This window comes from Hemitrygon akajei, chromosome 7 (genome assembly GCF_048418815.1).
Source record: "Hemitrygon akajei chromosome 7, sHemAka1.3, whole genome shotgun sequence".
In the NCBI taxonomy this organism is placed as follows: domain Eukaryota; kingdom Metazoa; phylum Chordata; class Chondrichthyes; order Myliobatiformes; family Dasyatidae; genus Hemitrygon; species Hemitrygon akajei.
Genome location: NC_133130.1, coordinates 92,329,285 through 92,346,992, shown reverse-complemented (window position 1 = coordinate 92,346,992; position 17,708 = coordinate 92,329,285). Strand labels below are relative to the sequence as shown.

General features: G+C 44.0%; 1 protein-coding gene across 1 annotated transcript in view; it reads right to left on the bottom strand.

The window, feature by feature from the left end:
* The window catches only part of LOC140730671 (nesprin-1-like), a 626,730-nt gene that overhangs the window by 38,653 nt on the left and 570,369 nt on the right, over positions 1–17,708 (bottom strand). The window contains 6 exon segments of the mRNA XM_073051428.1: positions 2,969–3,160; positions 4,444–4,581; positions 7,199–7,381; positions 9,347–9,497; positions 11,601–11,788; positions 14,793–14,955. Of these exon segments, the coding sequence (XP_072907529.1) occupies positions 2,969–3,160; positions 4,444–4,581; positions 7,199–7,381; positions 9,347–9,497; positions 11,601–11,788; positions 14,793–14,955 (1,015 nt within the window).

Here is a 17,708-nt window from a genome sequence, read left to right as displayed (position 1 = left end):
TCAAATGGTCTCTCTCCCTCGATGCTGTCGGAGGATGGTGCCAGAGTGCTGGGTCTTAGGCAAGGTTTAACCAACGCAGTTTGTGGACTGGACAATGTGGTTTACATTATGATGTCTTTTTACTCATCTTCTGTTGCTATTTTGTGTGATTTTGACAGGGTGGTCTTCAGATAACGAACGACGCAGCGCTAGATTGAACTGAACTGAATATGCCTGGACTCTTTCAATGATGACTTTGTGGGTTGGTGTTTTATATTGCTTTCTTTGCTCATTTTTTTTTGCTGTCTGCACAATTTGTTTTTTTTGTGTGGGAGGGGGGTGATATTTTTCTTTGAATGGGTTCCATGCTTTCCTTTGTTCCATGGCTGTCCAATGGGAAGACAAATCTCAGGGCTGTATACTGATAATAAATGTACTTTGAATCTTTAACTCTTTGGAGGAATGAGATAAAATAGGCCAAAGTCAGCATTACTTCCCCAACAGATCTGTTGGAATTCTTTGAGGAAGTAACAGGCAGGAGAGACAAAGGAGATGTTGCTCAGTTGGATTTTCAGGCCTTTGACAAGCTGCCGCACATAAAGCTGCTTAACCAGCTAAGGGTTTGTGGTATTACAGGAAAAGCTGAACATGGATGGAAGACTGGCTGACTGACAGGAAGCAAAGAGTAAAGGGAGCCTTTCCTGATTGGCTGCTGATGACTAGTGGTGTGCCGGAGGGGTCTGTAATGGGACTGCTTCTTTTCACGTTACCTGTCAATGATTTGGATGAAGGAATTGATGGCTTTGTGGCCAAGTTTGTGGATGATATGGAGGGGCAGTTAGTTTTGAGCAAGTAGGGAATCTGCAGAAGGATTTAGATTGGGCAAAGAAGCGGCAGATGGAATACGGCGTAGGGAGGTGTGTGGTCATGCACTTTGGTGGAGGAATAAATGCATGGACTATTTTCTAAATGAGGCAAACATTCAAAAATCAGAGGTGCAAAGGGACTTGGGAGCCCTTGTGCAGGATTCCCCAGGGGTTAACTTACTGGTTGAGTCAGCGGTATAGAAGGTTAGCATTCATTACGAGTGGACTAGAATATAAAAGCAAGGACATAATGCTGATGCTTTCTAAGGCATTGAGCAGACCACACTTGGGAGTATTGTGAGCAGTTCTGGGCCCTTTATCCAAGATGTGCTGGCACTGGAGAGGGTCCAGAGAAGGTTCACAAGAATAATCGCAGAAATGTTAACATATGAGGAGTGTTGGATGGCTCAGGGCCTGTACTCACTGAGGTTTAGATGAATGGGGGGGTGTGGGGGGAGTCTCATTGAAACCTATCAAATATTGAGAGGCCTGTATAGGGTAGATGTGGAGAGAATGTTTCCTATAGTAGGTGGAGTCTAGGATCAGAGGGACTGAGGGACATCCATCTAGAACAGAGATGAGGAAACGTTTCTTTAGCCAGTGTGGTGAATCTGTGGAACTCACGGCCACAGACACCGTGCAGGCCAGTTCATTAGGTGTATTTAAGGCAGAGGTTGATAGCTCTTGATTAATCAGGGTGTCAAAGATTACGGGGAGAAGGCAGTTGTGATGGAATGATGGACCAGACGATGGGCTGAATAGCCTAATTCCCCGTCTTGTGGTTATCATCTTATGGATTAGCCTAGGAGATTATCACTCATGAATTTGCCTCTCCTGTATGAGAAGGTGTGTGGATATGCACAAAAAGACACTAAAAGGGGCGCGGGGAAAAATCTAAAGCAGGTTCTTGAAGAGACTATACTAAACTAATCAGTTTATATTTTCTGATCAACTGCGACAGCAAATATTGCTGACTGTGCTTTAGAATAACAACAGCAGCCGATTAGTCGTGCACTCAGAACAAGGTGAATGGAAAATTCCACTCCAGAAACTCCAGCACCAGATTCAGCTGTGACGTTCGACTGAACATTGAGGCTGTGTGGGAGCTGGCATCTCTCGAAGTGACATGTTAAATCCCGAACTCCAATCCGTGCTCACAGGTAGGTGCAAAAAAAATCCCATTATTTCAGCACTTAAATATTCTTCTGACCGTACACAAAGCTTTCTCTCTGCCTCCTTCCCTCTGAGTGGTCCCAAGAACAAAAAACAAAAACCTGCTGATGTGGGACTCCTTCATGGAGAGTTTTTTTACCCAGTCTCGTCGTAAGGTTTCCAACTCGAAATGTTAACTCAGTTACAGATTCTGTCTGACCTACTAAGTGTTGCACAACTTTCTGCATTTATTTTTAGCACGGACTGGTTGGGGTAAAGGGCCTGTTTCTGTCCTGTCCTTCTCTATGTTATGCGTGGCCAAGTGGTTAAGGTGTTGGACTAGCAATCTGAAAGTTGTGAGTTCGAGCCCCAGCCGAGGCAGTGTGTTCTGTCCTTGAGCAAGGCACTTAACCACACATTGCTCCAGTCCACCCAGCTGAAAGTGGGTACTGGCAAAATGCTGGGGGTTAACCTCGCGATAGACTGGCGTCCTATCCGGGGGAGAGTCTCATACTCTCAGTCGCTTCACGCCACGGAAACCGGCATAATGGCCTACAAGGCTTGGGATAGACTTTAACTATGACTCTATTTTGTTTACATTTCTGCCAGGAGCCAACTCTTGCTTAATCACTTAAATGCTTATTCTATTAAATGAACTATTAAATATTCAACCTTACTGAACTGATATTTGCTATCAAAAATCACAAGGGTCACTGATCACATGGCTGCTATCATACAATCACGTTGTTCACCTTCCGTGACCAAGGAAAAACAAAATAAAATTGTACAAATTACTTGTCATTGTAGTCCAGAGGATATTCATAATACAACACTGCTAATAGCATCTGACCGTAAATTATTACCGGTGATTGTAGTGGGAACTGATAGAGCACTGGGAAAAGTAACACACCCTCGTCCCTGACCCCAGCCTCCCAAGTCCAACAGGGCTGTGGACATCTACAAGCTCTTACCGGCAGCTGCATTAGCTTCTTGTAATATCGCTCCACTCGCCCAAAGACCTCCTGACAATAGCGCCGGAGCTCCTCCAGCTCTTCCTCGATTACCGCCGCATCCATGGGCTCACTCTTCTCGATGAGCTGCTCTCCATGACGGAAGAGGCTGTCAATTTTGGGCTTGTTCAGCGCTATTTCCTGCTGGAAGGCCTGTGGGATGGAAACAGATCAGTCGGCCTTCTCAGAGATGGAGCAGCCAGTGTGAAGGCAAGGGAGCTTCGAAGGACGGCTACTCTGTGCATCACTCTGAAAACTGTTCCATTCTGTTCCAGTATTCTTCACCTTTTAAAACAATAAATCACCTGCCTCGAACAGGACTGTCTCCATCTGCTGTGCTACAACACGAGGAATTGAACCTTCAGCTCAACTTGAACTTAACCCCGACCTGTAAACCTTTTGGGGGTAGTCATGACATTAAACACTTCTTTCCTCATGTCCAACTTTATTTTTAATATACTCTAGGGCTGTGTTAAGTCAATTAATCAAAAATGCTATTACCTTTGCTGTCCATTTCCTCTCTACTCTCACTTACATATGGTCTCTTTCTGATGCCTCCTTAACTTCCACCTCTATCTCCATGTGACAGGCTATCGACCAAAATCCATTACAAGTCCATACCTCCTCCCAGCAAGGACTACGTTCTGCTCCTCCCATCCTACCCTCTCAGTCATGTCTGTTCTGACAATGACAGTGAGTGGGAAAAATCACATCGAAAACAAACAGCAGGACACGTGGTCAAGCTCTGATTTTATTTTAAGTGCTGTCCACTTACAAACTAAATCCATTTGGTAGGGATATAAAATGCAACAGGTAATTAAGGTACCATCAATTTTCTATTAGGACAGGGGTTCCCAATGTGGGGTCAACGGATCCCTTGGTTAACAGCAAGGCTTCGCGGCATAAGAAAGGCATGGAACTCCTGTATTAGTGTCAGAGAGTCATAGAACAATGAAGCAGAGAAACATCTAGTCCGTGCCGAACTATTACTCTGCCTCATCCCATTGACCTGACCCAGATCATAGCCCTCCATACCCCTCTCATCCATGTACCTCTCCAAATTTCCCTAAAATTTTAAAATCAAACCCACATCCAACATTTCCGCCAGCAGCTCGTTCCACATCTACACCATCCTCTGAATGAAGTTCCCACTCAAGTTCCCCTAAAGATTTCAACTTTTTGTTGTTTGATCTAACAGTCAACTTACTCTCTCGGTCACACCGTCTTAAACCCCGCCTGCAGCAGGCTCAAATCACACACCAGAAGTGAAAGAGAAGATCAATTTACTGCCCTCCAATATAAACAGGCTCAGCAGCTTAAGATTTAAGGCAAACAGTGGGTGTAGTCAATGGAAGAGAAATTTGAGTGGAATTATAAACAGGTGTCTGTTCACTACTAGCCAGGCCAAAACATGACCTCAAAAGTCAATCACTTACTTTCAGCTGCTTGATTTTGGCCTGTACGTCACATTCAGAGAAGTGTTCGATGTTTGTCAGCTGCAGGTCCATCTCAGTCAGCCAGACCAATATACTCTCCCGCACCGTTTCGAACTCCTCTCGCTGACCAATAAAGTGCTGGTTTGGGACAGAAGAAAGCCACTTCATGAGTTCATGAAGCCTCACTTGAAGCTCAGTTCCAAATGCTGAGAATTTCACTTTCTTCCAAATCATGCATTTACTATACCGGTTAACATACAATGGTACTATGTGTCAATTCTGCCAGGCACGTGTGGGTTGGTTTCACTCAACTACACTTCAGATCATTTTCTTAGACAAAGACACCCAACTGTGGAAAAGTGTAGCATTTTTGCCACAGCTTCCTCCTCGAGAAAATTCTGGAAACCCTCTCTTCAATCTTTTTCAGCAGCTTCCTCAATCTTTGTCCATTTCCCTATTAGAGAACATTTGGCTTCACATAACATTCATACCCATTCCTCAAAATGCTCTCCAGCATATATATTTATATTTATTCATATTCATTCACACACACCGCCCCCCTCCAATTATTCTTTGAACAACACACAAAATGCTTAAGAAACTCAGCAGGCCAGGCGGCATCTATGGAGGAGAATAAACAGTTACCGTTTTGGGCCAAGACCCTTTATCAGAACAAGAAAGATGCCAAAATAAAAAAGGTGAGGTGGGGGATAAGAGAAAGGAGCACAAGGTGACAGGTAAAGCCAGGTGAGGGGAAGATGGGTGCGTAGGGGAGGGGGGCAGATAAGTGAGAAACTGGGATGCGATGGCTTGTAGATGTAAAGGGCTGAAGACGGAGGAATCTGACAGGACAGGAGAACAAACTATGGAAGAATGGAAAGGAGGAGGGGAACCAGAGGGAAGTGATAGGCAGGTGAGGAGAAGGGGAGGGGCAAGAAGGGAGCCAGAATCGAGAATTGAAAAGGAGAGAAAGGAGAGGTGGGAGAAATTACCAGAAGCTAGAGAAATCAAAGTGGAGGCTACCCAGACAGATTACGAGTTGTCGCTCCTCCAACCTCATCCCGGCAGTAGAGGAGACAGTGGACCAAGATGTTGGTATGGGATTGGGAAATGGAATTAAAATGGGTGGTCACTGGAAACCCTCTGCCTCTAACCCACTCTTGGGATAATTTACAGTAGCCAATTGGGTATCCTTTGCATCTTCTGAATGTGGGAGAAACAGGAGCACCTGGGAAAGCCCACGTGATTGCAGGAAGATCGTGTAAACCCCGCCACAGTCAGCAATGAGGGGGCACAACTGACTGCAAGACAGCAGCACTCACTTCTGTGCCACACATCAGAACAGCCTAAAACATCATCTCTGTTTCTCTTTCCAAAGCTGCTGCCTGACCATCTGCAACATTTTCTGCTTCTATTTCAGATTTCCAGCATCTGCAACTTTTTGGTTTTTATTTGGGTGTCATTGCATTGGGCAAGTCTGAGAAGTGCTGAGAAATGTTTATAACGCTGCTGCCGCTGGCTATAGGTGAGCAATACAAGTTGCACCAAAGTTTTACACTGCAGATAGGCCCTCAAATAACTTTAAAGAAAGTCAGTCAGCGAATAAAATTCAAATAGAAATACTGATATTTTATCTACTCATTATCAGTCAATATGAACCAAACACTTTTGTTTCTTGTCATCCTCTTTCACAGCCCCACTTGTCTTTAACCCTCTAACCTATCACAGACCTTTCCTTTTTGTTATCTCCACCCCTCATCCTTCTCAACAAGGTATGTGTCCCCTTTTCAGGATTCAAGTCATCACTGGCCAAAAACTTTTAAGTCTCCTTCTCCACCCATTGCTGCTTCCTGATGTTTTGGGTACTTATAGCATCTTCGCTTCTTGCTTTCAGATTTCCAGTGCCTGCAGTGCTTTTACTAATTGAATCAACTCGAGGCATGTTTAATACTGGAGTTACTGAGATGCAGAGCAAACCCGTTTTGCTCCGGAACCATACCCCAGCTCAATCCTAAGAACACTCCTTCCTAGTTGCCGTCTGTATTAGGAGAGGGGAAAAATTGCAGACGCCAGAAATCCAAAATGTCAAAAGCACTCAGCTGGTCAGGCAGCATCCGTGAAAAGAGAAACAGAAATAATGATTCAGGTCAATAACTTCATTAGAAGTTGTTTCCAATTTGATTTTGAGGACCCTTTTGATTTTTTTCTGAATAACTTAAGCTTAGCTGACTTGGCTTACCTCTCTATGGTGCCACTGAACTCAGTCTATCAATGCCTTCATTTTAATATTCTCGACTTCACAGTCCCAATTCCTCTATGGCCTCAATCCTTCCTAGCTCTGTAACCTCATCTTTCCCGAACACCATTCCAAGGGTTTACACTTGGGTCATTTCAGACATCTCTCCTCTGCTGGCCACGTCCTCAGCTACCCGAAATACCAGAAGATGCCAAAATCTCACTTTCCTCCTTTGAAATGCTTCTTCAAGTCTCCCCCTTTGACCAGGACTTTTGTATATCATGGACCTCAATTCAGGACAGAAAAATGTCCTGCAAAATGGGCACTTTGGATGGCATGGAGAACTTGGGACAGCAGGCCCGTTTTTGTGCACTACAACTCTATAAGAGCCCTGAGAGGTTTTGTTACACTGAACGCATCAAGTTGCATTGATACCCAATGCACTAAATATCAACGTAGAGACAAAGGCTGAACCTCTATCAGAAAAATCACCATGGCTCCCCAGTAGTGAAGCCTTACTTTTAACCTCCTGAGGATTGCTGTGACCCTCCGCTGTAGGTTGTCCCATCGCTGGTTGCCCTCATGCACCATCTGTTTGAGTCTGCAGCCAGAGTCAGTGCGGTTTTCACGAGCTAAGCGACGGTATTGTTTGTTGATCAACTCAAGCTGGGTTAGGCTCTCGTGGACCTGACGCTGGAACGCCTGAGAAGGAGGAACAGGAACCCCAATTATGCTTCAGAACAAATGCAAACACTCAGTTATTTGAACAGGGAGATCTGCTATTATCAGATAGGTAAGCTCTTAGGAAACCTAGCATTACATCAGAAGAGGTTGCAGTTGACTTTAAAGCAAAGTTTTAAATAGGTTTTCCATCACATTTTAACTAAAGCAACTTGATTAATACAAATAGTGCTCCCTAATGCATCAACTATGTTGTATCCAATTCACGTTCTGGAAACGCGCACGTTATATCTGCTATTTTTTTTAAAAAGATCATTTTGTGAAATGGAATTGTGCTAGTTAACCGTCGGATCACCTGTTTAAACCAAAGTATAACTGCTTACAAAGTTAGAACTTTTGCTTTCCCTGTATTAAAGCTATCACCTTAGCATTACAATATTACTTACAGGAATTATGGGAGTTTCTAGCTCAGCTTCAGCTGCTTGTTCTAAACATTTTCACTGAACAGCATCCACTCACAGTCCAGCAGATCCTCTAATAACCTCATCCTCAAATCCATCCATGGCTCTGTAGCCTCCTCCATCCCAAACAATATCCATGTCTTGACACTTCTAGGCTCCTGGAAACCACCATTTTAACATTTATCCTCTGGGTTGGTCCAATGCAATAATAGCTTGGCACAGATTAGAAGGGCCGAAGGGCATTTCTGCGCTGCAGTGCTCTGTGACTCTAAGATGTGTTTGATTATGAATATAGGGTACTGCGATTGCAAGTGTGATTTAAATATAATGTATTTGGTACTATTCTATCTTTTTTTTGATTCATAATATATATCCTCATGTAATCTGTATTCTTCTATGTGAAAATTAATAAAAATATTGAAAAAGAGTTCCAATGAAAGGGAATTAAAGGGGAATAATAGGGCCATAGTGGGCAGACTTCATTTGTCACTGCTCATCAGGTTTACAGTGATATCGTCCATACATAAACGGACTATAAACGTCCATTCCTCCTAGAGGCAAAACATTATAGCAGCTGCTCTGGAGCAGAGTGCGACCACAAAGTGACCCCCGTGACACAGGAAGTTGCCATTAACAATGGAGACGTTTCGCATTCTAACAGCAAAGACAAAATAAAATGCTTCAGGCTGAAAGATATTTTTAATGTGTCCGTCGTTATTTTTCAGTAGCATCAAAAGGTAATAATCAAAATTAATTCTGTGAAACAGGCAGTAATGTTGAGATTTCTGAGCACCGGTATTTTAACACAGAAATGAAAGGGCTGCTGTGACAGATACATCTGTTGACATAGGCTGCCCTTCTGTTTGGGAGTCTTTTGCAAAGGAATCGATGAAAATGAGGTGAAATTTATGTGACGTATGAAGAAGCCCGGCTGGAAAATTTCCTGGATATCGCATGAAATCTAGATATGGCGTTTCAGGCCATGTTTTCAACTCGGTGAATTACTTGGGCTGAAAATAATAAGTACACATTGTAATTTTCCTTGTATACATTTTTCAAAGGATCTAAAGGACTTTTTTGTTAGGAAAACAAAACAGTTGAAATGTTGGCTACAAATGTGTACACTCTGGTCTTTATTTAGCATTCTATGTAATGATCTAAGTTAATTAAAAATGACTGTGTAATGCGGAACCCTCTAATCTGACTGGCTATTGGATGACATCACTGATACTGGGTGCCAGGAACCCTGAGAACTAACTCAGTCACAGAAGAAATCAGCAGATGTTTGCAGGGAGCCTTCTTCAAGGTCAATAGGAAGTTCCACGAGACTCAATGTGAACGCAATTTCAATCAAATCTGCCCTGAGGAAACCACCATGTGCTGCCTAATCCCAGTTAAAGGTTTGCAACACAGCTGCACACAGCGTAGTTCTGTAGAAGCAGCAGTAGCTCTAGGCGGTAGGCAGAGATAGTCTAAACTGCTGGGCTTCCAAACCATACTGCCCTACCACCCCTCACTACAGCACCTCGAATTTCTTGAGCTCCTCTTTGGCCACTGTGTACAGAACCTCCGAGGAATTTGGCATGGCTGCTGTACGCTCTGAGGTTTCGAGCCAATCTTCGAAGCGAGAATAATCGTCGAGGAACTTCTGCCACAACCTCCAGGTCTCTTCAATCCTGAAGGGGGGAAAAGATGGAACGGTACTTGGTTATGTTCATTAGATAAGATGACCAAAGGTGAGACATCTCAAACAAAATCAGGGAACACCTGAAAGACTCACTACGTCAGGCAGCATTGGTGGGAAGAGAAGCAGAGCTACATGTTGGGTCAACGTTCCGATGAAGGCATAGGTTTAAGTGTGAGAATAAATGATTTATAGGGAACATGAGGGGCAAGTTTTTCTGCACAGAGGACGGTGGTTATGTGGAAAGAGCTGCCAGTGGATGTGGCTGAGGTGGGTGCAGATACAAAGGTTAAAAAGTATTTGGAGTTTCATGGACTGGTAAGGCTTAGAGGTATCTACACCAAATGCGGGTAAAAGGGACTAGCTCAGGAAGGTGCCTTGATGAGCACAGACCTGTTACCACGCTGCACAACTCCATCACATTTTCTTCCCTCAGCTGCAGCCTGACCTGCTGACTGCTTCACGGCAAGCGAAAGGCTAGGAATGGCATAAAAGCCAGAGCCTTGCTGGCCGAGCAAACCCGAAGCAATTCAAAGAAAGTGATGGCTATTACATCACAGTCATTGACTGGGTCCAGCAAAGCACTTCCCGGGACGTGGGAAGCCGCTGGTACAGACAGCACATACCCACAGCTGCTTGTCGGAGCTGCCAAAGTCCCAAGCTACCTTCTCTGAATCTCCTGCAGAATTCCTCTGATCTAGTCCATCTGGCCTCAAACCTCTCTGTGCACAGGATGACCACGTACACTGAGTGGAAGGAATCAGGTTACCCTGCCCAAGTACAAGCCCAGGCGAGGGGTGAACAATGGAGGTCATAAACCTACAGCCTTACAGCATTCCCATGGCAGATCAGAAACTCTGGTCTCTGACTACATGCAACATCCTCTTCCAACCCCATGCCAGCACCGGGGAGTGCGGAGCACCTACCCACCATGGCCTCAACACCAAATGCAATCTGATGAAGTGTCTCAGCCTGAAACGTTGGCTGTTCATTCCCCTCCACAGATGCTGCCTCACCAGCTGAATTCCCCCAGCATTCTGTGGTCTTACAGTCTTAGAAGACTACAGCACAGAAACAGGCCTTTCAGCCCATCTGCCTTCTGCCGAACCAGTTGCTCTGGAACCTACTGCATCTGCAGAATATCGTGTTAGTGAAATTCCAGAGCCCTGTTGTGAGACACCTGAAGTGCAGCCACTGATGCTCAGGATTTGGCATGCAGTACCTCGAGATAGAGGGACACTATCGTGATTTGAAGGGATTAAGAACCGAGATGAGAGTTTTATATGTGATGGGGTTTCCGGAACAGCTACTAATAAAGGTCAGCAAGCTCAGGGCGGGTTATTCATCAGGGAGCAGATGTAGGAGCCCGAAGACCCACACTGCAATGGCTCAGCTTCTTCCCATCTACCATCAGATTTCTAAACCAGGGGTGGGCAACCTTTTTGCCTCCGTGGGCCGGATCACGTATTAATGAGCGGACGGTGGGCCAGATAAATGCCATGAAAAACTTGAAATATGGGAATTATCCATTTAAATACATCTAGTTGTGTTTTGCCTCAAATTAATGAATAACGCATACTAGAAAGTCATTTGTGCTTCAGGTTGCCTACCCCTGTTCTAAATGATCCACGAACACTACCTCTCTATTCCTTTTGCTTTGCAGGATTCATTTTCCTAATTTATCGATTTTTATGCTTTTGCACTGTGGTGGTGCGGCAAAATAACACCTATCACATCACGTGTCAGTGATAACGGGGTCTGGCTTGAGTCAGTGTGATTTGGCACAGGGTTAGCAGTGATCAGTGTAAGATCCAGATCACAGAGGGATGCTGAATGGAATAATGGACAGTGTGGGAAGATGGACTGAGAAAGGGTATTGTGGAAGAGTAAGTAAATAACTAGTTACAGAGAGGATAAGGGGGCAGATGTTTGGGATGGAGTCAACTTTGTGCATCGAGAATGCTAAAGCTCTTCTGCTGTCGGTCATCCATCTCTCATTCAAATCAGTGGCAGGAAGCAAGGGCTAACTTTCACAGCATTTATCCCCCGTCCACGTATGCCTTTGACAAAGATAGACATGCACTGGAACCCTTACTTGAGCCTTCGTTCCATGGACATGGCGCAGATGTTCCTCCACCTGCGGTCCAGGTTGCGCGTAGCCTGCTGAATTGAGTCACACTCTGTCTCCGTGGCGCAGGCATCGCAGTCGTGCAGCAGAACCTCGCAGAGATTGAGAACAGAGGCCACACCCGTGCTGTGCTTCTCAATGTCTCGCTGCAGCTCCTGCAAGTACAGGCACCGTTGAGCGCAACGATCAGAGGGGCAGAGAAGTGAAATAGAACGGTGGGGTGAGTGACGGGACAGCGGCAACGTGAGGGTTGCAGTGAGAGGATTATTAGGGATTAATGATCTAAGTAATGTGGCCTTTTATGAACAGTGATCATTAAATGGTAGGATTTTTGATAAAAAATGAAAGCCATTGATTTCAGTCTGAACCATCTAAATACCGTGAATTCCGGTTAATTGGGCCATTAGTTAATCGGGGCAGCCACTTACTTGAGACAATTCTTAAAGAACAAAAACTAATCAACAAAATAGCTGCAATTTCCTTAGCTTATTTGGGACATGATGCTTCTTAATTGGGACAGGAGACAGTTGCTGAAGAGTTTCTAACTAGCGTCAATTGTGTGCACGTGTGTGGCCGTTACATCATGTTTACAGCCAACAGTTTTAAATAACATCAGTTGCACGAGTTTGTATTCAAAAGCAGAGACTTTAGTTACTGACATTTGGTGATAAATAAGCGGTACGACAATTCAAAACTGTTTTGCTCACTGCAGTTTCAAACACTCAGGCTTGTAGACAGACGCCAGGGATGACTGGGAATGAAAATGAAATGACTGCACTACTTCAACAAGTTAGGACCTATGAAGAACTTGAATGTATCGACAATAATCTTGAATGTTACAATCAAAAGGAAGATTTAGAAGATGAATTTGTTGAAACCATTGTATGAAGGCAGCCCATTATCTCCACCAGGTGTCAGCACTGATTTTGTTCAATTACAGTCAATGAAAAAGAACATGTCACTGATGAATTCCTCCATCAGTAAATAAACAGTTTTATAGTACTGTAGTATTGCTGGTAATGTTCTACTTTCTTCAGTATTTCATTTAAATACGTAATTTATTACTTAGTTAGATGGTAGTTTGTCTTTTTTTCCCCTTTTTAACTATTTCCTTAAAACTTTGGCTAATTGGGACAGCCACTTAATTGGGCCAAAAAGTACTGGTCCCGATGTGTCCCAATTTATTGGAATCCACTGTATAAGAAATGGCAAACGGCACATAGTTCTGCAAAAAAGATGCAGATTCCATGCTAACAGTGATGATGGTAAGTAAGCAATGGCTAACATTTAATGAAAAAGAATTTAAGAAGTAACAAATGTCCCTTTTTAGGCAATACAAATCACCAGGAACATTGGTCCAATTTTGCCTATCACCAGTATTCAAAGATGGTATGTGAGAGAGTATTAGGTAAAAGGCACCCAAAATAGAAGGAAGCCAAACTGGGAAATCTATGATTTCAGTAAAAGACATGGGCAGGAAAAGTAAAATACAGGTGGAGGCTTGGAGACATCTGGAGGTACAATATGACAGAGGAAGGGGTATGTGAGTAGATCACTTGGCCTTCAAACCTACTCTACCATTTAGTGATATCATGGCCAATCTGATTATAACCTCAACTCTGTCTTTCTGCCTACCCGTAGGAACCTTTCACCCACTTCTCAATGGTTCCATTTAATATCAGAGAATGTAAATGATCTACAACCTGAAATTCTTACTCTCCACAGACAACCTTGAGTAGAGATCTACCTTTGCTTTAAAAATATTCAAAGCTGCTTCCACTGCTCTTTGAGGGAAAGAGATCTGAAGTTCCTCACTCAAAAAATTTCATCTCGTTGCCATCTTATATTGGCTATTCCTGTTATCTCTAGTTCTGGATTCTCTCCATTTCCAGCTTATCAGGACCCTTCAGGCTCTGGCATGTTTTTGGTCAAGTGCCCTCTCACCAGTAAGAAAGGAAAGAAGTGGGTTGGCCTGCATTGCAAGAGAAGTCCTCTCACGTTCTGGTCAGACTGTACAAGGAATACTATGTTAGGTCTGGTCTATCTAACAAAGGAAGGACATACATGTGACACAGCAAATGTTGGGAAGGTTCATCAGATGGATTCCAGAAACGGGGAAAGGTTTGGCTCACGAGAAGTGAGCAAACTGACTGGGCCTATACTCTTGAAATTAAAAAACAGCGAACGCCGGAAATGTAACAGGAAGTGCTGTAAACGTTCAGCAGATCAGGTGCTATCCATTGGAATAGAAACAGGAAGTTAAAACTTGACTGTACAACCAGAACAGGTAAGAACCGATCAAATTCTGATGACTGGAAATAATATCTATTTCTCGTCCCACAGGCCATTTGATCTGCTGAGCTTTCCAGCATCTTACCTTTTTATTTGGACCTACGCCATTTTGAATTTAACAGGATGAGAAGTGACCTCATTGAAATATAGAAAACTGTGATGGGGCTTGGCCGGGTAGACGTGCAGTAGATCGCACCTCGGCTGTGGTTCCAGAATCAGTAGACACAATCTCAAAACACGAGTATTAGTCATTCAGGACAGAAATGAAAAGAACAGTTTTATTTTAAATCTCGTGTGCAGTGAATCCTTGGAACTCTTTATCTAAGGAGGCTTGGTGGTTCTGTATACCCAAGACACAGGTCAGTAGATTTTTGGATAGGTTAGTTCAGGAAAGTGTCACTGAGAGAAAAGATTCATCATCATCAGTCAGTAGCAAAAAGAAACAGAATAATCGGCTCCTGCATCTATTTCAGTGTTCACAAAAGAGTGAGAGACGAGCAGAAAACCTCAATACCCTAAAACACCCACAGTCAATTAACTTCACAGATTAATTACTCGTTGTGTCAGAAATTTGGCATCCAAATTATGTACATCAGCATTTGACAACTGCAATGTGTTAATGGTCTGTTGATGAGGGATAAGTATTGACAAAGACGCCAGGATTAACCTGCACAGCTTTCCTCAAGTCGCAGCATGGTCTACACACTTAAGATGGGCCTCCATTTAACCACTCCGGACTGAAATGTCAGCACCCCTTCAGTCTGCCTGTTGTGGCTCCAGCCCCAGTGGCATGTGAACCTACAACCACCTAACTCGGCCCCCACTTCTAGATCCGCGCGTGTCCTGCACCGATGGATATCTATTTACCTGCTGCTCCGAGAGCTTCTGCTGAATTTCATGAGAATCACACGACTCGTAGACGATTGGTCTTGACAGCTCAGTCTCGATTTGGGCAAGCCACGATCGTAAAGTACTCATGTTCTTGTCCAGCTGCTGCACGGCCACCAATGTCTCCTTCAGCTTCTTCACCCTGAAACAGTAAAGAGGGGCAGAGATGTTCACCTCAGGAAAACTGCACCCTGGAATGGAGCACATGAATCGAATAAATAACAGGCATGCACTCAGCTCGAGTTCACTGGAGTTTGAAAGTTTTAAGGGGTAACTTGATTCAGGTGCTTAGAATGAATTAACAATTCAATAAGGTAGGTGGAGCAATAATTTCCCAGTCTTTATCAATCCAATCCTTAAACTGGGTTTTTCAACAGTGTGATAAATAATGGAAATCTGGAACGTTTTCTCCCAAAAAACTGGGATCCTGTGGGCGAACTGGAGCTTTTGAGCAGAGGGGTGGAACTTGGGTAGTAGAGGTGTAGAGGACTATAGTGCAACAAATTAGCAATGACCGAATGGCATCCTTGCCCTCTCCCTCGTACTGATATGCCAGAAGGTGAGACCAATCCAAGGGTTTCAAACAGTCGAAGGGTCTCAGCCCGAAACGCTGACTGTACTCTTTTCCTAGATGCTGCCTGGCCTGCTGAGTTCCTTCGGCATTTTGTGTGTTGCTAGACCAATCCAACAATAGTTTTGATGCTGAATGCTTTCTTACTAGATGAACAATCGACTCAGTGTCTTTCCTCCCAAAATGAACTGAATTGATTTTATTACTTACATCATATACGAGGAGTAAAAATCTTTACGTTATGTCTCTGTCTAAATGTGTAATTTATAGTAATTTATATTAAATAGTATGTACAACAGGACAGTCAATATAACATAGAAATACAATGGTGTCAGCATGAATTAATCAGTCTGATGGCCTGATGGAAGAAGCTGTCCTGGCTTTTATGCTGCGGTACCGTTTCCCAGATGGTAGCAGCTGGAACAGTTTGTGGTTGGAGTGACTCAGGTCCCCAGTGATCCTCTGGGCCCTTTTTTAAAAAAAAAACACACCTGTCTTTGTAAATGTCCTGAATAGTGGGGAGTTCACATCTACAGATGTGCTGGGCACATCACTCTCTGCAGAATCCTGCGACTGAGGGAAGTACAGTTCCCATACCAGGCAGTGATACAGCCAGTCAGGATGCTCTCAATTGTGCTCCTGTAGAAAGTTCTTAGGATTTGGGGGCCTGCTCCAAACTTCTTCAACTGTCTCAGGTGAAAGAGGCACTATTGTGCCTTTTTCACCACATAGCCAGTATGTACAGACCACGTGAGATCCTCGGTGATGTGTATACCGAGGAACTTGAAGTTGTTCACCCTCTCAACCCCAGATCCATTGATGTCAATAGGGGTTAGCCTGTCTCCATTCCTCCTGTAATCCACAACCAGCTTCTTTGTTTTTGCGACATTGAGGGAGAGGTTGTTTTCTTGGCCCCACTGTGTCAGGGTGATGACTTCTTCTCTGTAGGCTGCCTCGTTATTATTTGAGATTAGGCCAATCAATGTAGTATCATCAGCAAATTTAATTAGCAGATTGGAGCTGTGGGTGGCGACACAGTCATGGGTATACAGAGAGTAAGGGAGGGGGCTTAGGACAGTCCTGAGGGGCGCCTGTGTTGAGGATCAGAGGGGCAGAGGTGAGAGAGTTCACTTTTGCCACCTGCCGGCGATCTGACAGGAAGTCCAGGATCCAGCTGATTCTATAGTTGTACTGTGGAGAGCATTCTGACAGGCTGCATCAGTCTGGTATGGAGGGGCTACTGCACAGGACTGAAAGAAGCTGCAGAAGGTTGTAAATCTAGTCAGCTCCATCTTGGGTACTAGCTTACAAAGTACCCAGAACATCTTTAGGGAGCGGCGTCTCAGAAAGGCAGCGTCCATTATTAAGGACCTCCAGCTCCCAGAACATGCCCTTTTCTCACTGTTACCATCAGGTAGGGAGATACAGAAGCCTGAAGACACACACTCAGTGATTCAGGAACAGCTTCTTCCCCTCTGCCATCCGATTCCTAAATGCACATTGAAGCTTTGGTCACTACCTCACTTTGTTAATGTACAGTATTTCTGTTTTTGCACTTTTTAAATCTATTCAATATGCATAACTGATTTACTCGTTTATTTATGTTTTTATTTTATTATTTTTTTCTCTCTGCTAGATTATATATTGCATTGAACTGCTGCTGCTGCTAAATTAACAAATTTCACATCACATGTCGGTGTTAATAAACCTGATTCTGATTCACAAGGCAGGGTGAAGGCTGAGGTCTCTGAGCTTCTTGTTGAGCCTGGATGGAATTATGGTGTTGAATGCTGAACTGTAGTCCAAGAACAGCATTCTCGCATAAGCATCCTTCTTCTCCAGATGTGTAGGGAAGGTATGTAGAGCAGTGGCTATTGCTTCATCTGTCGATCAGTTGTGTTGGTGGGTGAACTGTATGGAGTCCAGTGTGGGTGGTAGCATGCTACAGATGCAGTCCTTGACCAGACTCTCAAAGCATTTGCTTATTATTGAGGTGAGTGCGACAGGACGCCAGTCGTTCAGACATGTGATCTTGGTCTTTTGGCGATAAGTAAATCCATCTGAAAAATGGGAGCAGTGCACCACAGAAAATTGGTAGAATTACTGGGAACCACTCTAATCACACTGTAGAGTGCCGCTGGGAAACCTGGGCACTCAGTAACACCATCACCAAATACTCCCGTTAAGACCCACTGCCAATGTGAAACACTGCTTCGGGTCACATTAGCCGGAGAACGCCTTTGACCGAGGGTGCGATCAAACAAAGCTGTAACAATCTGAGCTCAAACAGTCTGCTGACTCTCCTGGTTCAGTTTCACGTTGCA